The following is a 25,921-nucleotide window of genomic DNA, read 5'->3' as shown; positions in this document are numbered from 1 at the left end:
GGTATTTAATCATTTTCATAATAGTAAATTCATTAAACTTTTTGAAGTCCCTAAATGTGTTTTCCAGAATATGTAAAATGTTAGATTCCAATTCCAACCTGACATAACAAAGAAGAAGAAAAAAGGATACAGTCAGTATCCATTCTTTTTTTCCTGCTTGCAATTAATTCTGCTGTTCCTCTCTCCATTAGTTTGCAAACACACAACAATGAACAGAGCAGCTTAGAATATATCATCTTTCTACTTGATGCTACCTTCACATCACTTGGTTCTGTTTTCAACTTTTTCCCTCATCTCTGCTGTTTGTGCAAGCACGTGCATGTGTGCACAGCCCCGTACTAGGTGAAATACACAGTGAGAGTACAGTGAGCATCAAGTGAACATTGCAGATATCAAAACCTTTTAGAGGACTCAATGTGCCGTTCACTGTTTCATTTGGTTAAGGCACTGTTGACAAAAAAGAGAGATTGTACTTGGTTCTGTGTCTTGCTGTTGGTTCACATACTTGCAAAGACTCTGGTGGGCCATTTGTAACATTTTTCCGTGAACTTCTCCAAGAATAGTTGCAGGATACCCATAAATGGTGGCTCCAGCCCTTAGTATTGAAACGGCCTGATATATAAGTCACACAGCTCTATTCAATGACTATTCATTTAATTGAATAATGGCAACAGTTTAGAAGGTCTCATTGTAATCTGAGCTTCTGGGGGAGAACCTTGACACCATTACAATAAGCACTATCTCTGTGCGCTTGATTAAGTGGTGACATTGACTACTTGTTCAATTTTTATGTTTATATCTTAATCTTTATCTTCCTACCCTTTAATACTACCTGCGCTCCAGTCAGTTTTGCAGTCCAGAAGATCTGTTTGGAAGAGCTTGAATGTTATCCTTATATACTGTAATCTTGTATGATCTTCATATTGTTTGAAGATGATTGGCTATTTTCTTCCCTTTCAGGTTGGAAGAAGCCATTAACTTTGCATCTACAGGAGACAGAGAATTTTTTCTGTGTGTAGTCGATGAGAGCTGTGATATCATTGGCTGACTCAGGCTCTTACCTCTCATCAGTCAATGTGGTTGAATTATTTTGATTCATGTTAACCTGGATGGAAAAATACATAAATAACTGATAACTGAGACTTAAACCTTGTAGCCTTTTCCGTGGGAAAGTATCCTGTCTGGTTAAGATTGGATACACATAGGCGTTTGTATCTAAACATTAAAAGAAAAAAAAAAGTCCCTCAACTGAGAAGACCTTTTTGAGTGGCAGGTTGGTGGAATTTGTAGTCTGATTTTAGTGATAATAGAATCCTTGTGTCATTACAGATAGTGCCTCAGGAAATGGCAGAGAATTGCATCTGGATCAAAGTCAAAGAGGAGAAGTTTGAGAATCCTGACCTATTTGCTCAGCTCTCCCTCTACTTCTCCTCACAGAGCAAAGGTAAGGAGGTTTCATCTAGTCACCCCTTCTTAACTGGACTGCACACATACTTCACTTTAACTTTTCACAAAAAGTGGCAAGCTACCTTTATCTTGTGACAGCCAAAAAAAGGGGAAAAAAATAGAAAATAAATTGATAATCAAAAGTACTTTTTTCCACTTGATTTTAATATTCTCTCTGTATAGTAATATTCAAAATCCCTCTACCGATTAGAGACTTGTGCTCCATTTGTTTACAATGTAGCTGCACCTGGTATTACTTTTATTTTTCACTCTCTCTGAGTCATTTCAGATCAGTGTCTTTTTTTGTGCATCTGCTCCTGCAGACATTTTTGTGTTTTAACCGGGAGCAGTATTGCCTGCTTTGCTTCTTGGCTTTTCTAGTCCAGTCGTTCAATCCTGTATCAGAGTATTGCAATCTTTTGCAAAGTAAGCTTTAGGAATGTATTTGCCCTTGCTGATTTGTTTTTTTTTTACTTTCAGCTGAATAACACACACTGTTTGTTTTGTAACTAGAATAGCACATATATATTCCTTACATGAAAGTGAGAGCATTTCCCATTTCTTGTGTTGTGTGTGTGTGTGTGTGTGTGTGTGTGTGTGTGTGTGTGTGTGTGTGTGTGTGTGTGTGTGTGTGTGTGTGTGTGTGTGTGTGTGTTCAAGCAAAAGTGGGAGGTGTGAAGTCAGGCCTGCTAAGAACAGAACAGTCAAGTCTGAGCTTTGTGAGGATATGTGGACATAACAATAGAGAATGTGCCAGCTCCCTCATATACCCGCAGTGTGTTTGGGCCCAAGTCAGCCCCACCAGTGGTGTCTTTGTCCATTTTCTCACTGCCTCCAGGTCTACACATGTACTTTTTTAATACCAGCATTAATTACAAATAAAATATGAGTACTCGGGGCAATTGATATGAGGCCTAATTAAGTGTTTCATGTTTTTGGTTTACATATCCTCTGAAGTGACTCTGAATCACAAAGTTACAGTTTTGAAAACATTTACCCTATAATTAAATGTATATAATAAATAATAGATAAATAATATGATAAACTATGTTTTTGATAGATGTGTGTACAATTAATGGGAGGGCGACCATGAGCTATCTGCAAATTTGTGTATTGGAACATCTAAAATCTATAATGTTTAAGAAAAGCAACTCAACATTTAAGTTTTCACAGTAACAGTATTTATTGACTAATTTAGATATAGGGGGATAGGGGAAAGTGTTTAGTATTATTCACATTAAAACCCCACCCTCAAAAAAGACTATAGATCCTCCATAGACCCTTAGGCAGGTAGGAATTCATGATTCAGCATTTCCTCTGGGAGTTACTTTTTCTAGATTCCTATCAATTACCCTGAGGCAACTTCACTGAATCAGCTCTTTTCCTCTATTGTTGAAACTGAACATGATTTTCTCATGAATGAAAAAGTGCTGTTTAATCTTTGATATCTAACCCTCCCACCAGCCAGTAAAGTTGAAAGACAGTGAAAAGCTCTTTGTTTTATCGATAACATTGAGGAAGAAGGGGTGGCAGTTGATGGTATCTCTTCTTCCCAACAAATGTTGCACCTGAATCATAAATGTGTTATGATTCAGATGATATATGAATTTTGTAATCCTCTTCATATGTCCACTATCAAATTTTGATCATTCATTTTTTTTTGTATAATTAGTCCTTTGCCAGCTCAACCGCTGTGTTTAAAGTGCTGGAATGCTGAAAAACCATAGATAAAGAGGTTTAACCCTGAGCACATTTGTATTGTTTTACATTTTCACTCTAATTCTCACTGTAACAGCTCAACCTTTGAATGGCTTATTTGAGAAACAAGCCATAGGTTAAACAAACTAAACCAAAAACAAACCAAAAAAATACTCACATGCAAGTATACTCCCCCCATGCTTCTGGCATCATCTTCTGTGCCGCATCATAGACATTGATATTTATAAGTAAAGCACACTTCAGGGGACAAGTGTATCGGGAAAGATGAGGCAAGCAGGTGTAAATGCCTTCTCTGCAGAGCTGCCCTCAGCAAATGGTGCAAAGAGGCTTCTGTTAACTTCACATTCCTTGGGATTCCTGCTTGTTTCACTGTTGAAGAACAACAATTTGGATGTAGAAAAATAAATCCTTAACGGCTCTGGTTTTAAAGATGCTTATTGTTCTCAGAGGTCTCTTAAACTACTGAAAATGCAACACTGTCATCTTCCCTGCTGCTTTTATGAGACTCACTGTTTAATGCGTTTTACCAAGGAATGTAAATGATAGTCAAGTGGGATTTCAAGCAAGGATTCTTGAAATCTTAAGTCGTCATATATTTATTTATCTCCATTTTATTGTGGAACAGTTATTTTCTTGTCGTTCATAAATTCATCTTTCATGCTGGACTGAATATCCAGTACAATTAGTCAATAATAATTACATTATAAACTGTGTAAAGGGACAATTATTTTAGTCATGTACAAAGTGTGTATGCATAATTTTTAAGTTCTGATAGTTTTAATTTTGCTTCATCTAGTTCGAATGTGCACGAAAATGCTTTCTTGCTGCTAGTCTATGTTATATGACACTCGATGTTATATCTATGTCACAGATATCAATGAAGGTACAATAATTATCCCCTTGCATCAATTGGTTAGTGATAGGAAAATTGTTACCACCCACGCATGGCACTCAGCAATCATATTAATCCAAACACAACCATCAGTTACATCTACCATCAAACCCCAGTTCATACCTCTTTCGAGCTTGTGGTCAATACAATCAGTGGAAGCTTTAGAAAAAACATACCAGGTCATGGAGTTATTCCCCATTAAACAAATCTGTTCCCTTTTTCTTTCTTTCTTTAGCTGCCTTTGCTTGGTTTGTCTGTCATATCCTTTTTTTTTGACCCATATTTCAATTGACTTTGCTGTCTTCTTTTCTTCTACCCTCATCGCCCCTCTCTTTGCTTTATCAGTCACTGTGTTGTGCCTTTGCACAGCTCTTGGGAAGAAATCAGATTCACTTTGGGATTGAACGTTTGTAGCGGTGGCTTGCTATATTTGAAAGGCAATTTATTAAGCTGCAACCTTTGCAGTTCAGTATGAAACAAGATTGATGCTTGTGAACATCACAATCCCCTTTTTACAAAATATTTCCTCTGTTGCTTTCATCAATTACTGATGGATAAAGGGGATGGTGAGCATCTTAAAAGTATACCTACATTAAATGGAGCACACTTACTCAACAACCACTAAGATCAGTATATAACTGTTTATTTAAATATGTATTTTCATTTTTATTTTGAATCCAGCACTGTGAGTACACACTTGACTAAATGACAGTAATAGCTTTAAATATGTACATGGGTAATGTTAAGTTGCTCAAATATTTATTTGCGTCAAGTTTGTTTGTGTCTGTCTGGGTGTGTGTATTTATGTATGTATTTATTTGTTACTTTTTTAAACTTAAAGCATGAACCAAGCACATGCACAGTATGTGTGACTTGGGTAAAATATGCAGCGTATTTGACCTATTGTTTTTACAGATTTGACTCCAACTCACTCTTTCATGTCAATGTTGTGTGCATACCATACTCTGAATCCCGACTATAGCCCCATTAGTGAGGCAATAATAACAATGCCACTGCAGCGATAATGCTGAAATAAGCGGGGGGTTTATTTGTCCCTCCGAATCTATGTATTAAACCCCTTGGTAGTATTTTTAACATCAGAGCTGGCCTTGCCTAGGGATGAGAAACACCTAGCCATGTTTGGGCAACTGAGATGATATTTCACAACCCCTCAATCTGACAGGAAAGTTGCTGCTGACTGAAATAATTGTGGCTTTATTTGGGCCTGTATAGTCTGTCAGAGAATTGCAAGTTTTGGACAGAATCTTTTGCCAGTGCAACTCAGATATGCACTTCTGGCAATTCTTATTCTTATTAGCCTATATTTGTTTCCAAAGAGCATAAATTCTGTTGGAAGAGCCCTTTATAATGTTCTTTTTGTTGTTGTCCTATATCTCTCTTAGTCTGCTTTATCACATATTCGAAATATATTAAGGGGCAGTTAAATTAATTTAAGTCCAAGGCAATTCTCACACTCGGGTAGTTTAACTTGCATGAAGTGCATCCAAATATACATTTTTTGATACACTTATACTAACTGTTATACTAACTGTGTATGGACGTGAGGTAGGATAGTTTTTCTTGTTTCCCTGGAGGACACTGCAGTTTCAAACTGATTTTGTTCATTGAGAGGAGGGAACATTCACCCGGCTCTGTCTTTGCATCTTTATCTTTCCCTTTTGTCAATCCAATGCTTTTCTCTCCCCATCTTTTACATCTTTGTTTGCTGCATGCACTCAGCGCCATGCATCAGCGTTGTGGAATAAAAGAGAGAATAAATGGAAAATGCATAGGCCATTGTGTCACTGCTGTGGTATTTCACTATTAGATAATAATCGCCATTTCAGAACACCTGCGTTTTAAACCTATATGTGATCATGAGGTGGCAACGTGGCACACTGGTTAGTGCTTCGGACTCACATCACGAAGGACCCTGGTTTGATTCCGACAAGGGGACCATTCTGGAGTCTGTGTGGGTTCCTCTGTTTTCCTCCCACAGTCCAAAAACATGCAGCAGGTTAATTGGGAAATTTTTCTCAAATGGGCAATGGTTGTCTGTCTGTGTATGTGGCCCTGTGACTGACTGGTAACCAGTCAAACATGAGTAAAACATGTAATCCTGATTAAATCCTTAGTTCTGTGTTAAAGCAAACCAAAGATGGTCTGTTTCTGAATTTGAGAGACCTCTTTTTAGAAGAGGACATTCATTACATGTTTGAAGGGGCCTCTCCAAGGCGAATATATCAGGGTCAGCCTTCTTCTTTTCTCATCTTTGCAAATGTTTTACACGTCATATCTGGCCCTTAGATATTAATTACTAGTGATTGGTTTGTTGCTTGTGTACACACATGCTACAGAGGGAGAAAGAGAGACAAAAGACAGAAATGATTTCCTTTCAGTTCTTTATTATATTGCCAAGATGTGATGTTTCAGTGGTTTTAATCTTCACTCAGAGTAAAGTCATTCGTGCTATCACAGTGCTCTCTAACCCTCTAAGTATTACGCTTCCCTGATACCTATCACTTACAGCCTGCCAGGTATACATTGTGCTCACTTTTTTACACCCTCAGTAATTTGGAACCTTCAAAAATGATGTGTTCATTATGCATGTCAATATCTCATTTCCTTTTTGTCATAGCCAGACTGACGGATAATCTGGGCTAATATACATTCAGATTTGTCAGTCTCCCTGTGATACTTTTTAATGATTAAGTCATCAGTTCTGAAAGATTTTGTGTTAAAGCATTTGACTTTGTTTGAATGATTATTATGAAACTTTGTCAATAAATTCACCTTGGATTGATTCATCAAATTAATTAAATCATGAAATACACTAGATGCACAATTATTAGGCAAGTTGTATTTTTGAGGATTAATTTTGTTATTGTACAACTACAGTGCCCTTGGGCAATCCAGAATGTAAACCCTCAAACCTGAACATTTAAGGAATAAAAGTGAAGTTTTGGCTTCTTAAGAGAATATCTATCTGTACACCATTATTAGCTAACTATTAGGGTGCAGAATTATAATGCAATTAAATGAAAAACAAAGATTTTCCCATCTCACTTATTTATTTTCACCTGTTAAAGTGAAAGTAATAAAGAAACTCAAAATTTACAAACAAACATTTCTGAAACTTAAAAAAAAAACGAAAAAAAAACCCTCAGCGATCAGTATAGCCACCCTTCTTTTCGATAACAGTCAAGCCTTCCATTCATGGAGTCAGTCAGTTTGTTGATCAGGTCAGAATCAACATTTTGTACAGCCGCAACTGCAGGCTCCTAGGCACTGTTCAGAGAGGAGTACTTCACTATGAATTTCCTGCTTAAGATGTGCCCAAAAGTTCTCAATAGGGCTTAAGTCCGGTGAAGAAGGGGGCCATGTCATTAGTTTTTCATCTTTAAGGCCTTATTGGCCAGCCACGCAGTGGAATACTTTGATGCATGTGATGGAACGTTGTTTTGCATGAAAATGAAAGATGCTGACTTTTTCCTGTACCACTGCTTGAAGAAAGTATCTTCTAAAAATTAGCAGTAGGTCTGAGAGTAGGTCTGAGAGTTGATTTAGAGTCCATTTTCAATCCAAAAAGGTCCAACTAGCTCATCTATAATAATGCCTGCCCATACGTATACCCCACCTCCACCTTACTGGCGTCTGAGTCGAAGTCAAGCTCTGTATCCATTACTGATCCAACCCAAGCCCATCCATCTGGTTCGTCAAGAGTCACTCTCATCTAATCAGTCCACAAAACCTTTGAAAAATCTGTCTTCAGATATTTCTTGGCCCATTCTTGATGTTTCAACTTATGTGTCTTGTTCAGAGGTGTTTGGGTTTTTACCCTTTCTTACCTTGGTCATGTCTCTGAGATCTGAACACCTTGTACTTCTTGACACTCCAGGTAGGTTGCAGTTGTGGAAAATGGCAGCACTGGAGGATAATGGGTTCCTGGTAGTTTCATGTAAAGATCTGTAAAGATCTGATAGATAATTTTGAACAATAAGTCTTCACAAAAAACAAAAGAAGTTACCATACCCACTCAAAAACACAGCCCAAAGAAGTTTTTGAACCCGTACTACAAATCTAGCATTGAAAACAATACACAGAAGTTGAATCCACAGCTATTCTCATCCTAACACCATTGTGTTGGAAAGGACACTCAGCTGTAGGCTGAACAGCTTGATCCCTATGCAGTTTCAACAAGACCTTGTGCATCGAGAAAGCGTTCTCTAATGGAACACAATTCAGATTTGGATAAGGAATGCGAATCTTAATAATTACCCCTCTCCAGACTACTTTCTCATTGCCCATGTGAGTGATGAAGTCTTCTAGCAGAACTTTGGAGACCCTGGTTGGTTCTTATTCAGGCTGAACCTGACCAAGCCCTGTGGGCCAAACGCCTATCCAACAGGTGCTGGGTGATGAGCTCCGTTCAAAGGCCTGGCTTCAGGAAGGTTCTCTCCTCTCCCTAAGCAGGGCAAGATGTCTTGTTGCCTTCTGTGATTTTCAATCATCAGGGTTTCGTCCCAGGTATCATGGTTCCAAGAATCATGGGGAAACGCAAAGCTCTCAAACATGAGAAGATGATGATTCCAGGAGGATACATCACAAAACGTGAACACAATGTGTTTGATGACCTTTAGCACAAAATCTGAACATTATGTTTGAGCTCTATCAGCAAAAAAAAAAATCAAAAATAAAATACTGAAGAAATGTTCATGAATTTTACGTATATAATACTGGTCAATGTAAAAGGCTGCCGCGAGATTCAAAAAATGTTTGGAGATGTGTAAATGCTGGTTTTACTACTGGAACACAAGCTGTGTTTAATATATACAAAATGACTGACCTATCAGTTGCTTCAGAATTTACTGAAGGAGTACCTCCAGATAGCATGTAGCTATATGTGACTCTTGGGACCAAAACTAATTTAGGATAGGATGGACATAAGCAGAGTGATATATGGATATTAATAATTTGTACTTCCCAGCTGCTTTAATCAAGGGATTTATAAAATGTTTGTTTATTTTCATATATTATCTCACAAACTTTATTGAAACTCTGTATTTGTCTTTGTCAATGAGATTTAGTTTACCTATAAAAATGCCATGCATTTTAGATTAGTACTAATGGTCCTGTTTTTCTTATGTTAAACCTTTATAGATTAGTATGCGACTTCAGTTATAACGAGGTTAACCTAGCAAAATGATAAAGTTTTCTCAAATGGTTCTTTTTCACCATAGTGATGAGCTTCACTCCCATAAGTAGTGAAGCTCATCACTTTGCGCCATTAGGCTTTTGTGGGGTAATTGCTGCAAACTTGCAAAATAAGGCCTTTCTTCAAGTCTTGAGAGGCTCATGAATCCTGTAGTTATAAGTTGTTTAGAACAGTAGACAGTAAGAAATGAATTTAGCATAATAACATGAAGTAGCAACAATCATTGAGTGCGGATAGAAAAGCTATACTTAAATTGCCCAAGTGTCTTATTGTGGGGACAACATGCAGTCCAAGACCATACGTGATTAAGTTAAACATGGCATTACAAAATATAGGATATCTGAAATAAATAGTAATTCAAAAATTTTCTAGCTATATAGCAGCGATAGAGCAACACTCCTGATGGGCACATTAACATTTAAGAGCTTGTCACCTTATCTGGTATATGGTTGATATTGTTACAGTAAGACTTTACTTTTTACCTTTTCCTTGGCTTTTCCTCCCTGTGCTTCATTTCTCATTCCTTCCACCCTATCTCCGTCTGTCCTCTTTTACTTTTCTCTCCCAGTCATCTCCCTTGAAGTTAAAGTCCGTCTCAAACCTTTTTTTTTTTCTCTTATCATTGCCTTACTACTGTATCCACAGCATACATATTTTACATTCATCTGCATTCCAGTCTGTGCAAAAAAGTTTGTCTTGTTTTCTGCTTTCCACCTTAGAACCCATTTTTGAATTGCCTTTATTTCTTGAAAAATAAATTATTGTACACTTTTGCTCCTAAACCTAAATACTTCCTCTCGAAACTTGTAATGAATCCACACAAATAAGTACTATACCTAAAGCTTTTTTTTTTGTCAGGTTTCTGTTCCTTTCTTTTGTTAGTTCTCACAAATCCTAAATGACTGAAATATATCATTGAATGCGACATACATAAACTAACATCAGTTGCGGCAGATGCATTATTTTAAAGTTATTCCTTTTTCTTCAATTAGCTGTGCCATGTGGTCCTTAAGCTCCAAAACCACAACTCAGACACTGACAAACTGCATATGTCAAAGGAAACTGGGGACAGCAGTAATCATTTTCCAATTTAACTTACTGTGTTGATCTTTGAGTTGCAGTATTTGCCAATAGATATCTAATGGCAGTATTCTGTTCAATATTCTACAGCAATGCCAACATACTGGACGCAGGCGATTTGTCATCTTAAAATATTTTGGTCAAAAAACAAACTAACAAACAAAATGTCAATCTACAGGGCTGTCTGATCCTGTCGTGACTACTTTAGTCAATGGTCTCACAATTTGGGTCTATGGTCTTCTTTGCAATACATAAAGAGGTCATTTTTGGTAATAGTTGCTAAGTAACAAAGTCTAGAAAGAGCGGATGTGAAAACATGAAAATGGAAGAGGATATGGCCAATGTAGAAATGAAAAACCACAATTGTATATCATTTGGAAAATGCTAATTACAGGCCAGGCATCACAATGAAAGACTAGAGAGTCATCTCAGAAAAAAGCTGGACTTGTCTTTGGGTGCCAAAACCAAGGAGGGAAACAATCACACAGCTAACCAATATACTTTGAAAAGTAAACCAGAAAATCAAACGCAGATTAAAAAGACCAATGATTTATCAAGAAGTAAAAGTAGATCTAATCACTTCACTTCAGAAACATTCATCTAAATGTTCACATTTTTGAATCAACATGTGAAAATTGTCACATTTTCTAAATGGCCAATAAAATATTGATTGGTGTCAAATGACAAGTGCAGTGTTGTATGATTGTTGTATGATTGCCCTGTAATGTTGATTATTCTGACATTAATCCAATTCAAGTGATCTTCATCTTTAAAATGTTCTTAAATAAATAAGTACATACAAACATGAATACAATAATGAATCTATTAATAATAAACATAGCAGTAAGATTGTTCTTTTTTGGTTATATATAGTATAGTCAGCTTTCACTCTCAAAAAGACATCATGTTTGGTTTGTGCTCCAAGTGTTTACATGAATATTTGTTTGTGGAATATTTTGTTTGAGTAACTTTACCAGGGATTAACCAAGGCGGACACAATTATGGAAATGTAGCCCATTGAAGACGTTCATTAAGCCACTCAGGCCCAGTAACTTCTGCATTTCAGGCTAGTATTCTTTATTTATGGTGAGGGATTCAATTTAGCCATTGGCAAATGACTCCAGTTTCTTTAACTGCCCCATTAGATTTACTTTGCCCGATCGGAATGTCTTACTTAATTATAGTAATACGGTACACTCCATAGAACAAGTTGAGTCTCCACCAAAGTTATGTAATGTAAATGTTTTTATGCTGGTATATCTATGTATTTGTTGTGTTTCTGTGTTAATTAGGGCTGATGGTAGAATATAATTAACTTAAGTGTTAGTGTCTCATAAGAATGAGGATATCGTTAGAGTGAACTAGCCACATTGATGTTTTTTCTTGTTTTTTTCAGTACCTCTGACAAATTGTAATTCAAATGGGTGACAAATTCAATAAAATAGAGAGAAAATAATAAAAACATAAGAGCCATTAAATGTAATTACATTCTATATTTTTCTCGTTCTTTCTCTTAAAATTCACAGGGAACTTGAGGTGCTTCATGTAAGAAAATGAGATATTTTCTTCTTGTTCATGAGTTTATTCTTTGAAAGGACATCATTTTGGAATAAAGTAATAGAACTGCAACACTTCACAAAGCAACCAGTGCACTTGTCAACAAAACATCAGCTAGCAGACCAACTCAGCAGGCTGCTTGCATATCATCAATCAGACAAGGCCCTTGTGATTTTATTTTCCCCATCTGACGAGAATCTCACTTAGTCATAAATGAATCCACCCTTTTCTCAATAAATATCAATTCACCCCCCCCACACACACACATATATATATATATAGACATTTTGAATAAAAAAATAAGGTCAATGCATTTTTGAATCGTATGACAGTGATAGATTTGGAGAAACTGCCGAGATATTGTACAGTAAGTCGGCAGAATGTTTTGACGCTCTCGTGTGTGTGTGTGTGTGTGTGTGTGTGTGTGTGTGTGTGTGTGTGTGTGTGTGTGTGTGTGTGTGTGTGTGTGTGTGTGTGTGTGTGTGTGTGTGTAAGTCTACATGTATACATAGATACAAATTAACTGATGTTCTGTTAACCTTCTCCAAGTTTTAACCTCTCACACACGCTGTTTTTTCTTCAGAAACATTTGGTGTTTATTTGGTGTCTAAATGTCTAAAATATTTATCAGTCAGTCTGTCTATCTGCCTGCCTGCCTGCCTGGCCATCCCTCCCTCCCTTTCTCCCTCCATCCATCCATCCATCCATCCATCCATCCATCCATCCATCCATCCATCCATCCATCCATCCATCCATCCATCCATCCATCCATCCATCCATCCATCCATCCATCCATCCATCCATCTATCTATCTATCTATCTATCTATCTATCTATCTATCTATCTATCTATCTATCTATCTATCTATCTATCTATCTATCTATCTATCTATCTATCTATCTATCTATCTATCTATCTATCTATCTATCTATCTATCTATCTATCTATCTATCTATCTATCTATCTATCTATCTATCAGTTTAAATGAGCTTCATATAAACTGATTTTTTTTTAGTTATGATTTCAATATTTTTTTCACATTATAATGTACTTTCATTTGATAATCCGAAATGAAAAGTAAGGTACTTGTTGACCATTTAACTGATTTTGAATCTTGTCTCGCTCTGCAGTGTGTAAGTGAATTGTGCATTACGTAGCGGGTAAGCCAGGCCGTCGCCTGCTGTGAAGGAACTGAGTGAGTGATTGATTCACTAAAGCCAGGCACTGATTCAAGTTCATTCAGTGAAGGTGTGCAGTCTCTTGTGTGTCTGCGAGCCCCTTCCTTACTCCCATGTGTCACAAAGATAGGGTTTGTTGTGGCTTAGCCCAAATCCTCATCATTAGGTTCTCTCCTCAAAAAGGAACATATTAAATGATAAAAATGAATAGATGATTAAATAAAATAAAAAAACAACAATTAATTTTTTAGGAAGGGGAGATTTGTTTGCATGAGAATATATTTTTAATTTTTAAGATTTTTTCCCCACTCTAATTTTACTGTTTAGCCTTAGTGTCTCATTACAAGCACAAGCAATATTTTTCTTTGTTCTTAATAATTAAGCACAGAAGAGTACTTTAGCCTACTTAGAATTCATCTTTGATCACTGGTTTATTGCTTCAAAAAGTGATCAGTCTGTTTGTAACAGTTAAAAACTGAATGTACAGCCATGTTTTGAGTCAGCGAGTGGGCCTATGGTGTGTTTCAGTGAAGTACTGAATGGCTTGTCTTACCCAGTGTTATAAAATCTTTGTTTAGTGTTTAATTTGGTTGAATGCTGGTGACTTCTAATGCCATACACGATGATTCACATCATTTTCACAGTCAAAACACCGCAACTCTGAGACATGAAGACATGCTCACACAAAGCCATCAGTCCCTCTGGAAATGCCGGTTCCTCACATGCAGGCTGTCAAGATTCTGTCTGCTCTTATTCCTCGACCGCCTCCTCCAAACAACCTGGTCCAACAAAGATAAACACATGCTGGGTAGATTATTAGAGACGTAACGAGGGCCCCACATCAGAGCAGCCAGTACACTATTGTGCTCAGAACGTGGTGGTTCCTTGTAGAATTTGATGCAGTCACCCCTAGGGTGTTCCAATACATACTTAGACACAGGTGGGCGCTGATAACCAGCACACTGCAGACTCCAGTGGCATTTCATTGTGCAAAGAAGATTCCTGCCACCTCATTTGCACTATTAATACTTCTTGTAATTGAAGCTTTCGGAGCTTTATCGTTAGGAACGAGCATTTCTCAGTTGCTTACAACTTTACTTGCTGTAAACTATATGGTTATCATTATTCTTATATTGTGGGAAAGCAATTTGTTTTAAAGTATAACATATTCTGTCTCTGTGTGTGGAAGCCAGAGAGATAGAGAGAGAAAGAGAGAACTGGGGCTAATTTTAGTGCTTGATGCAGTAAGAATGATGTCATAAGAACAGTACAAAAGGAAAACGGTGTTAACATTTGTCAGAGAGGCTGTGCACATACAAGACCATATTTTTATAAGTAATTCAATGAGGAATTATTGGTCATATTAAAAATTATCATGTACGATAAGATCATGATATAATGACCCTATGGCCCTCCAAATGAAAACAACTTGTTTTTAACAAGGAATAATTACTTAAGGAAAAACATAGTGCCAAACCAACCGTGATGGATTGCAGTTTTTCACACTGAAACCTTTTATTGTGACCGTCCTTGAGCTCCGATATAATATAATTATTAATGTGGCATCTTCTCACCAGAAAACATGAATAGCCTATTGCTGGCACTGTAACAATTCAGTGTCTCCAAAACACTTTATTGCTGATCAGAGCTGACAGGTCAAGGGTATATCTTTGTTTTGCAGGCAGTCATCACAGACCACATTTTCAGTATGAGACCGTAGACATTAATCAGGCCAGCGCAATGTCGTCGTCTTGAGTTTTGTCATTTTGGTCTTGTCATTTACCTGGATTAATATCAGTGTATTACCTGTATTAATATCAGTAGCATAAAAGATGGATAAAAGCTCAATGTGTATGTTTGTGAAAGGCAAGTTTTTGGCAGCGTTGAAAAATATAGGATTCATGTATTTTACCTTAAACTGAGCCAAAGGTCCATGGCTGAATTAAGGCATCCCTCATGTTATCACTGCTATGGTCTGTATTCTTTACATTATATCAGTGAAAAATATGTCTCAGAAGAAGGGGAAATTGACATTTTCACACAACTTGTATCACTAGGAACATTTAAATGTGTTTTTTTTTTTTAGACCTAATATTAGACCTCGTTGAAAATCAGTGTACATTGTCAACAATTCAGATGGAAAAGAAGAACAAAAAAAAACCTAATACATGCCTGACGGGAGGATGCATTTTTCTTTTCCCCTTCTTTGACATGAAATTCTCTACGCATGTTTGTTAGAATAATTCATTATGTCTTATTCATCATGTTACCTTTGCTCATTCCATTTGAGGCGCTGCTCTCAGAGTAGATTGGCCAGTAGGGGGCACTGTGATGCAGGGCTAATAAGTCAAACTTCTCTGAGGGTTGTTGTCTGTTATATCAGAAGAGGAGCATGCACCCTCATTGGTCACTTGTGCATCATACAGATATTTAATATGAGCCCACATCACATATCTATCACTGAATATAGTCAGATCACTGCATGTGTTATGGTGGGTCGTTTTAATGGCTTGCAATCAGAATCAATGAATGGTCTCTCAGGGAATGCAAAATGATTACATTCAAAATGAGTATTCTTATTTGAGTATGAGTATATTTATGCTTATTACCAGTTTGTAGTAATGGTCCTAGTAATGTCAGTAATGTCCAAACCTTTTTTTCAGTATTGTGCTGTAGGTTGTATGTTAGATTTTCACTCAGTAGACAGTAGACATGCTCTTGGAATGTTCTTTTGCTTTTTGTGTAGACATTTTAGAAAAGGGCAACATTTTCCTGGAAATTGTTTTGTTCATCTTGCTTTGTTAAAGGTTAGATTTTGCAAAGCATGAGGTACTTAAAACAGAACGTTGAAAGTGAAAGATTTTTTTTTTATCCTCTTTTTTTTCTTGTGGTATTGACACTGAGGCTCAAATTAACAAATTACACATTATTTCTTTTTTAAATTGTATATTTGTGAGTATTTTGAAATGAGTTTACTTTTTTATACTTTTCATCACATAAGTTATTGAACCCATACTATTCTTTACTACTGTAAATCCACAGTTAATCTGTCATTGTTTAGGTAGATAAAAATAATTTCATTTTTCAACTGGTCCCCATAAACAACTTAGTATGTTATACACTTAAAAAAAATGAAGCCAGTAAGTGAACAGAACCAGGGTAGTTACTTGTAATACGTGCTGATTAATAATAATAATAATAATAATAATAATAATAATAATGATAATATCAATAATGCATTTTCTTTGAATGTTGTGACTCATTCATTCTCTGCTTTACTCAGTTCCTCTAAACAAACATTTTCAATTCCTCTCTCAATTTCTTCTAAATCTGTTCAGCAAACAAAGGGACTTAGTTTAATCAATGCCTTTCCTAAATACAGTTTTTAGAGCACTGTTGCAGTACTTTTTAGCACTTATTTTCAGGATTATTTTCTTTCTTGCTTTTTCCCAATGTAACCATGTACTTTAGATGGCAAACATTGACCTTGGACATTAATCTGCACATAATTGCCCCTCACACGGTTCCTAAAGCAAGGCAGGTATGACGAGTCTACACACATATCTCTACAAGTAATTGGTTTTTACAAACACTAGACTTTTGATAATGGCCGCTATTTCAGTGCCAGGAATGAATCTTGACAAATTGAAGCAGAATGTTGTATCACACTTATTTACTCCCTCTGTCTTTCATTACACACGCACACATGCATGCATGGACGCACACACACACACACACACACACACACACACACATACACACACACACACACACACACACACACACACACACGCACACATTAATATATGGAAAGCATGACTGCGCACCAAAAAGATTGGGTAAAATGTTGAATAATTGAAAGTGAAAAGATAATCATTACAAATTTCCTGAAGGATTATTTGAATTTTCATTGGTATTTCAGTTCAAATATATGTTACCTTCATTTTCATAACATGGTTCATCAATGCCAGCATTAAATTAAGTAAGGCATGTCACTGCCTGCATCGTATAAAGAGCATTCGTATTGGTATGACAGAGGTATAAAAGATTGGTTACTTCTACCTAGTTAGTCAATACCGGACAGGATTTTGAGCTTGTTCAGGCTTTTTTCAAAAACAGGTCTATTAAGTGCAGTGATTCATAATACATTTCCCCATGCACCGCATTCTTAATGTAGTGCAGTAGCTGCATAATAATTCGGGACTCTGGCATCAATTTTTCTGTTCAAATCTGAGGGTCTGAGAAAGTTGTATTTGTGCGCAGCCCAAATCTGACAATCTCTGTTTTTCATTTCTCAATCTGATTTTTGTGGTGTGTTTCAGGTCACTCAAATTCAAGTGTAAGTGTTGTAAAGCTCAACATAATTGATTTAAATACAACCAAAAAATTTTTTTTTTTTGTTTTGAATTTGGTTCCCTGGTGGCTGGTGGACACAATCAAGGGCGTAAATCTAACTGTGTTTCCAGGCATCATCTTTAGTGCTTAGGCCCTAGCCAGTCATCATTTATTATATGAGGATGCAAAAATACCACCAAATTGTATTTATTAGTTGCTATCTGTTTGTTTGCTATCCGTGTTTCTTCTTAACTCATCTTTTGTGGTACTTTCTTTATTCATATATGTGGGTATTTTTTGTCTTGAGGCCGACCTTTAGTAGTAAATAGTGAGCAACAGCTCTTTTTTCCAAACATGTATGAAGAAGATGATTAATGGCAATTTCATATTTGAGTATTTTTTATTTGAATTTATAATCTTTTTTTTTGTTCATGAATCAGTCATCTGCAATTATCTTAACTACCCAGACTGGCTGTCACTCTTTATATTTGGGGATAGAGTCATGTATATCCAGATAAAAAAGTTTGTGATTCCAGAATAATACAATTTCAATGAAATGATGGATTTTTTTTTTTTTTATTTAATTCAATGCACCTCATTCTAAATGTTAACTGATGAAATATGCTGACTTCACAATGAACTGCACATTACATGTGATAGGCAGCATGAACTTTACCAGGTTCAAAAGTCACAAGATTCAACCGTCAAATTGTCGGATAGAAGAAGGTTAACAGAACATCAGGTTTTAAGAGATGAGACAATTTATCTCCTGTTATTGACTGGATATGGACTTCCTTTATCTCTCGATTATTTTTCTTTGTTCCAATTGTATCATGACAAAAGGTTAGTAACATTAACAAAGTAGAAATTTAAAACAAAATCCTGGCATTTCTATTTTCTGATTAACTAACCTGACAACATGCTCTTTGTTACTAGATTTATAAAATTACAACCTTTATTTAGTCTCATTAGTAATGCAGGTAGAGATGATTGATTGCAAAATGCTTTTGCTACAGTTTTGCTAACAGTTTTAATTGAATACCAATAATTATCTAAGTTTATTTATTTATTTTATTGAGAAGTTCACCTTTCAACCAGTAACCCAATTTTGTTTTCCAAACGGAGCTATAAATTACACATGAACTCTCTTTGTCTGCTACCTATATGGAAGAAAAGGGGGAGAAAAAACAAAAAAACCTGGGAAAGACAAAATCTAGAGGTGTTGATCATTTTACAATATGGTTACCAAGGCTGCTGGGGGGGATTTCCAATTAAGATGCAATCTGTTATCTGTTCAGAGGACTAATAAGCACAACAAAGCTATTGAGAGGACCTCCTGGAATTCATATCAGATCACTCAAAATACCCATCAAGCCCCCCTATCTGATACATTGCCAATACCTGCTCACTTTCCCCAATTAAGACACCAGGGTGTTTTGCTGTTAATACCAAATGTATTAGGGCTACTGCCATTGCAAGATAAAATGGGTAGAATCCAGCCAACTGTGGGGGCTGTGAACACTTTGTGCTCTATGACATTCTTTTGATCTGAAATCAATGTGTGCAAGCCTTCAAATATCCGAAAACAATCACAACCACATGCTATGGGAGATTATTGTGAGTCAGCACTGATGTGTTTCCTGTGTTAATTAGGACTGTGCCGGAACCAGTAAGATCGACTGGTCTTGAGTAAAAAAACACAGGACTGGAGACTCTTCCAGCCTCAACGATAATGTATAAACTATTATATATATATAACCAGCCAGCAGTCGCAAGTCACGATTGTTATTCAAAAATGATGTATCACCGATTTTTGAACAGGTACAGTTGAGCAATACATGCTTAGTTTTTCATCGTCTGTGGTTATTTGGAACAAATGCTGACATTTTGGGGTATATTCATGCTACTAAAATGCCATCCATCCATCATCCACCTCTTATCCTGCAGTCAGGGTCGTGTGGATGCTGGAGCCTCTCCCAGCTGTCATTGGGCAAGAGGCGGGGAACAGCCCGGTCTGGTTGCCAGTTGATCGTAGGGCCACATATAGTGACAAACAACCATTCACATATCTGGGCAATTTTTCCAATGTCTTCCAATTGACCTCCTGCATGTTTTTGGACTGTGGGAGGAAACCAGAGAACCCGGGGAAAACCCACACAGACACACTGCACATGCAAACTCCACACAGAAAGCTCCCCTTAGGAATGGAACCAGGGTCCTGTATGCTGTGATGTTGAAGCACTTACACTTGCACCATTGTGTTACTCCATTATGCACACTCTATTATCACTGTCGTTGTAGTTTCCACATTTTATGTCAAAGGGAAAAGACCTTATTTTAATTTTCATCTGCATCTAAATGTAACTAAAACATTTGGAAAATATCTTTTTGTTAGATGTGTATTACTTGGAATGTTTCAATCTGCCATGTTCAGACTGTGTGCCATGTTTGGACCAGTATAAGATGCACCATTTTTTTCATGCTAGAGTCAAAACAATCATTTGTGGGGTTGCTTATTTTGCATTTGCCGATGTCCCTTGGGTGAATACTTGTGTAAAATGATTTCTTTCATATACATTTTTCTCAAGTCAAGAAAAAGCCACCACAAGGGGGAATATACAAGCATTTCTGGCACAGGTGATGGGTACTTGGCTGACATAATCACATGCCTAAAAGCAAATATAATCACCAAGATGTGTACACACACACACACACACACACACACACACACACTCACAAACACCGTGGCCTACAATTGCACTGTCACTCAGCCAACCATTCAGAATTCAGCTTGCTTCAATTCATTGAGATGAGCTTAAGAAGATGGTATAGTTTAATTAGACTGCAAACCCCCACTGAGAGTTGCTCCTGAATTCGACAGAAATTCAATTGTCACAGGCAAAAGCTCTATTTAGAATGAAATTCGAGCCATTATTTTGATTATGTCTTGTTCATAATATATCTTTTATTTTGTCTCAGTGTAGCACAATAAATAAATGAAGGTTTATTACCCCCTTTTGCCCAAAGGGGGGTAGAGCATAATGTTATATTGGAGACTTCAGAGAAGGACCCAGCGCCTTAGGAATTACAGATCTAACAACTTTTAATATTTAAATTCCTCTTAATGTATTTAGTCCAGCGGTAACTGAGGTAGCTTTACTGCTTCAGTAACTCTATTATTTGTGTCACACTAGACATACCCCTGAAGACTTGTAACTATTATCAGGGGTACATTACTAACAGTCATATCTAAGCTTTGATACATTGGTATTGTTTGTTGGTCTTAACATTTAACACTTTCAACAGAAAAACACAGTGAGGATTAACAGACAAGAAAACTTAGTCATGGCAAATCCACCACAAGGTGATTTCAACATGAGTCTGCATTCACTCTAAAAGAAAATAATAAAAAAAGAAGAAAAAAAAAACTGTCGTGTGTACTGTGTGTGATTTTGCGTGTGTGTGCGTTTGTGTGTGTGTGTGTGTGTGTCAGTGTGTGTCAGTGTGTGAGTGACTGATTGCACTTTCAAAATTCATTGCTGTGCATAATTATTTGCTCCTCATTTATGCATTTATGGAATAATCACCCATGGGGTTTTGGGTCTACAGCTTTGTCTGAGGAAGCAAAGAGGCTGAAGTCAGACAGAAAATGAGGGCGGGAGGGAGACTCATCACTGACAATCATGTCTCAGCTTAGTGCATGCACTGACAGAGTAAAAACTGAATTATAGCCTTTTTCATTTCAATTTGGCAGTTTGGTGTTTTGCACCAACCACTTTGTTTTGTTGCTGATAGAGCAAGTACACCTCTCAGGCTAAGTGAACCCTCTTTTGGGTATGAAATGAAGAATGTACTTCTCTCGTGGTGACATGTTTCTATGAAATTGGATTATTATCTACCACAATTTCTATTGCGATCACAATTTGCAGACTTATGGTAAGAGCTTACTGTTCCTCGATTAAAATGTCTGAATGATGCATTTCAGTTTTTATCTAAATAATGGCTTTATCCACAATTTAATGTTATCCAAAAACATATAATGAAACACTTACCGTGAACACCAACTATTAGGCACAATACTGTGGTATAATTTTGACAACACCGACAAATATGAATTTAAAGGTTCATGATAGTCAACAACCTTAACTAGCAATGTGATGTTGAATTTGCTGCATTCATATTTTGATTCGCATTGAATGCCAGTTTGTATGGTTCTGCTCATTTTCTCTATCCTGTCAAATTGGAAAAATGAAAGCTACTCCAGTTAGTAGTGTTGTCTACCATATATGCAGTTTCTGCACATTTTCCCTCAATTGCAACTTGTTGTATAAATAAAACCAGGATCGAGCAGTAGAAGCGGACTCCTCATGGGGAGATTAAAAGTAACCTTTTGAGTTATGGAGGAGCTGTTAGTCATGCCCTTTCTTTGCCTGCAAATGCCATCTTAGAACTTGTGTCTAATGATGCTACAATAGTTTCAGGGCAATTACACTGCTTCTAAATTGATCCCAAAGCAGTGGACCTGTAAGTCGAAGACATCACGAGGAATAGTGAGTGCAGGTAAATGTCGATCCAACTAGCAGCTAGACATGCAAGAAAACTGGAATACCTGTGTGATTTAGATTCTTAAACTATATGCTGATTTGTAGTCAAACGCTCACTCTTATGTAATGTCAAAACACTGATTCTCATAACATGCAGATATTTGATTTCCATAACCGTAATTTTACAATCACGTAAAATCAAATATATTTGAATCTGATTTTATACACACCCTCAAAACCTCAACCCAGTGTTTTAGACATTTGTATTTATGAGCCATGTATCTTCTTTATATCTACTCTTTTCAACATGACCGTTCCACTTGGTTCCCTTTCTTTCCCTTTCTTTCTTTGCACATGTATTTTGTGTTGCTGCTTGCCTTCATTCCTGTCCTTCACAGGGCAAAATCCCTATCTCCACCTATCTAGACTTTCCTTCCCCTGCTCCCTCTCCCATTACAGTTTACGGTTTCATTTGCAAACATCATAATCCATGGGTATTCTTGTCAGACTTCACCTGTTAGCCTGTGCATCACCATAGTGAACAAGGAATTCATAAAGTCCAACCTCCACCTTGAGCTTCTCTGTCACACCAGAGGCCACATCTTACAACGGTCTCACAGCTCTCAGACATTTCCTGCACCACTCAAATGTACTTCTCTGCTAATCCATACTTCCTATTACAGTACCACAATTCCTCTCTTGGCACCCTGTCATATGCTCTTTATTCAGGATCTACAAAGGCACAATGCAGCTTTTTCTGACCTTCTCTGTAGTTCTTTATCAGCATTCTGAAAGAATATACTGTATTGGTAATATATTTTCTTGGAGTTCAACCGTACTGCTGCTCACAAATACTCACTTCTGCCATTAGTCGAGCTTCCACTACTTTTTATCACTGTGACTTCATCAAATGTATTCCTCTTTAGTTTCCACAACTCTGCATATCTATTTAAATCTTAATCATCTTAATCATAAACAGCTCACATCTACCATGTCTACAGTTGAACTAGGTAGTCAAAAAATCTACTGCCACCTGTCCTACACTTCCATACTCCTGCAGGAATTCTGCCTTTCCACTTGTCATCCTCTTCAATGCCCTCCTTACTTCACCTTTACTAATCTGTGCAACTTTGTGGTTCACAACAGTCACCTCTTCTCTGCTCCTACTCTTCACTCATAAGTGATTCTATGTATAAACATACTAACATGCACTAACATGTCTATTGACGTCTACACCATTTACCACTTTCTCTTCTCTGGTGGACATTCCTATCGTGCATAACTTCACTGCACTCACTCCATTTCTCCTTCTTTTATATGTCACATATACATTTTATATATCACATCCTTCTTGGGACATAGTGGGACATAGCCACTAACAACATTGAGCATCACACCTTCAACTCCTCAAAAACAAACTACTCCTTCAAGGTAACTCCTACCATATTTCTCTTTCCATTAGTACCATGATAGAACAGCTTAAAACCTGTACCTGAGATTCTAACATTGTTAAATTTTCATCAGGTCTCTTGACAGAGTATATTTACCCCATCTCTTTATAATTTCAACAAACTATCTGGCTTTAGCCGTCAGTAGTCCAAACACCCAAAACCCCTTCTTTCAGTGTTAGACTCTTACCTTTCTTCCTCTCTCTCTGTCTACTCATAGTTGCCCAGTTTCAACTGGTCCCCTGTAGTTTATCAACACTGGTGACTGTTTTTATTTTCCCATGCTTCGGCTAATGCAGTATGAAAGTCATTGATTTGATTTGGATATTTATTTGGGCCCTCAATCTACCATGAATATCCTTCCTGACACATACCTGCTTTTATTCGGACTTGGAACGGGCTTAAGGAGGACGCTAGCTTGTGCCCTGTTGGGACTGCATTATATATATATCTGAGCTCATTATTTTAACTGTTAAACACAGTTAAATCCTCAGAAGGAGGATTTCATTGTTTTTCAATTTTCAAAAGAAACTATGCTGATGCTGAATAATAACTTGTTTTCATTGTTGTTTCATTGTTTCATTGACTGTAATTTTCAAAAGCAAAACTAAAAAGGGAAATGTCATCATTATTGAAACCTAGAGGAAATGAATATGTACGATTCAAGTGTTCCCTAATTGATGATTCTCAGAAAATTATAGTTGGGAGATTTTGGATATTATCTTTGAAAAACAAACCAGAGTTCATTAGAAATCTTTCAGCTGTAACCTTGAGCATTTCAGAAGAAATCAGGGGACACTACCAAGGGTACCTCTAAGTACAATTAAGGGTTCAGCAGATTAGACTGCTTCCCTAGTTCTCTAGCCTAACATCCCCGTCAATTTAACATTTATATGAAGTCATTACAACTGTTGGCATTCATTAAAGGGGAGAAATACAGTTTTATTTCTACGATGGAAGTTATATTAAGACAAGAAAAAACATGTAAAAGCAAAGCAAACAGAATTGTAGAGCATATAGTTGATCAATTTCTTCATGTAAACATACCATGAACCCAAGCAGAGTTTTTGGCACTTTTGACGCATTTCTAATTTGATGATGACTGAAAGGTACTGCATATTCATAAATACTGAGAAACAAGACTTAAATATTCATGTTATGTAAGGTGATATGTCTTGCTTGGGGTAATGTGGATCAAAATGATGACAGTGCCTCTTTAGAGTTCAGAAATTAGGCAGCACAAAAGACAGACTACCAGGCCAAAAGTAATTGTGAATTTCACCCTCAGAGAGAGCGAGAAAGCTATATTCTGAGCGCACTCTCTTCCCCTTTCTCACCTTAGGGAATCCAAGGGCTCCTAATCACAGTCCAGCATGAGTAGGCAGATGGCCCCCAGTTATTCTGTGACCTCACCAAATCTGTTTCCATGTTTCTAAATGCTCAGTGAAGACAACCTTAAATATTTTATAGTGGTGTTGTATCAATGTTGTTTACGTACTAGCCCTCTTATCACAATGCTTTAATCATTTTTCCATCTGAAGACAGATCTGGGAGCAGCTTTGTTTGGGTTGGAGTTAGTGCAGCTCAAACCTCTGGAATCCCAAAGATCTGGGCTGGTTTCTATGATAGGACATCTAGATGTGTATAACTGCTTGCCCAGATAGCCATGGCCCTGACATACAGTTTGTTTGATTGATTAAATTGATATTGGCAAGAAACACTATCCAGGCAACCAGATGATTTTGCAAGGTACAAATTTTTTTTCACTCTGAGGAAAGTTCTGGAAAGTATCCCAGTCATTCAAAATCATAACAGTTTTGTCTGACATGGTAGCAGGTTGAAACAGAGTGAAATTAATCAAATAAATCAAAAGAAGGATAGGAAGAAGTCCCTCATGAAACTCTCTGAGAGAGATCATGAACAAAAAAGGGAGTAGCAACAAAAAGCAACAAACGAGCTTCATATAAACTGTAATTCTATCTCATTTTAATTTATCTTTTTAATTTAATATATTTTATTTTCGAATAATCCTTTACAATAATATAAAAGCTGAAATGTATACTAAGGTACTTGTTCACCATTAAACTGATTTTGATCTATCTATCCATCTATCCATCCATCCATCCATCCATCCATCCATCCATCCATCCATCCATCCATCCATGCTTTCAGAACATCATTTTGCATTCAATTGCAAAACATTTCAAATAAGTGCTTCAATTGGGGGATTTGTTAAGACAGTATGACACATTACCAAATAATTACAGAAATTATAATGGCACATTGCTCCACCTTTTTAGCACAGTATCTATCTGAAATGATTAGATCGATATATGATAAAGTGAACCATATATTCATATGCCTTTGACGATGTATTTATGCTTTTGTGGTTAGTTTTTGAAGTTTTTGAGGAAAGGAAAAGGGCAAGGAAACAATTGCATATTACAATATATGGACGAAAACCGTTGTTGGATTTCTGTTCCCTCCTTTTGAAAAATTACCCCCTT

At 36.8% G+C, this 25,921-nt stretch overlaps 1 protein-coding gene across 4 annotated transcripts in view; it reads left to right on the top strand.

Annotated features, from left to right (window-relative positions):
- The window catches only part of diaph2 (diaphanous-related formin 2), a 339,738-nt gene that overhangs the window by 132,151 nt on the left and 181,666 nt on the right, over positions 1 to 25,921 (top strand). For all 4 annotated transcript variants that reach the window (XM_086157743.1, XM_086157742.1, XM_086157744.1 and 1 more), the window contains one exon: positions 1,330 to 1,444. In XM_086157743.1, the coding sequence (XP_086013869.1) occupies positions 1,330 to 1,444 (115 nt within the window). The remainder of the gene's footprint in view (positions 1 to 1,329; positions 1,445 to 25,921) is intronic.

This window comes from Fistularia commersonii, chromosome 13 (assembly GCF_037954325.1).
Source record: "Fistularia commersonii isolate RoL2024-O1a breed Wild chromosome 13, RoL_Fcom_v1.0, whole genome shotgun sequence".
Taxonomy (NCBI): domain Eukaryota; kingdom Metazoa; phylum Chordata; class Actinopteri; order Syngnathiformes; family Fistulariidae; genus Fistularia; species Fistularia commersonii.
Note: the sequence above shows the minus strand (reverse complement) of the source record. Positions and strands in the feature narration are given on the sequence as shown.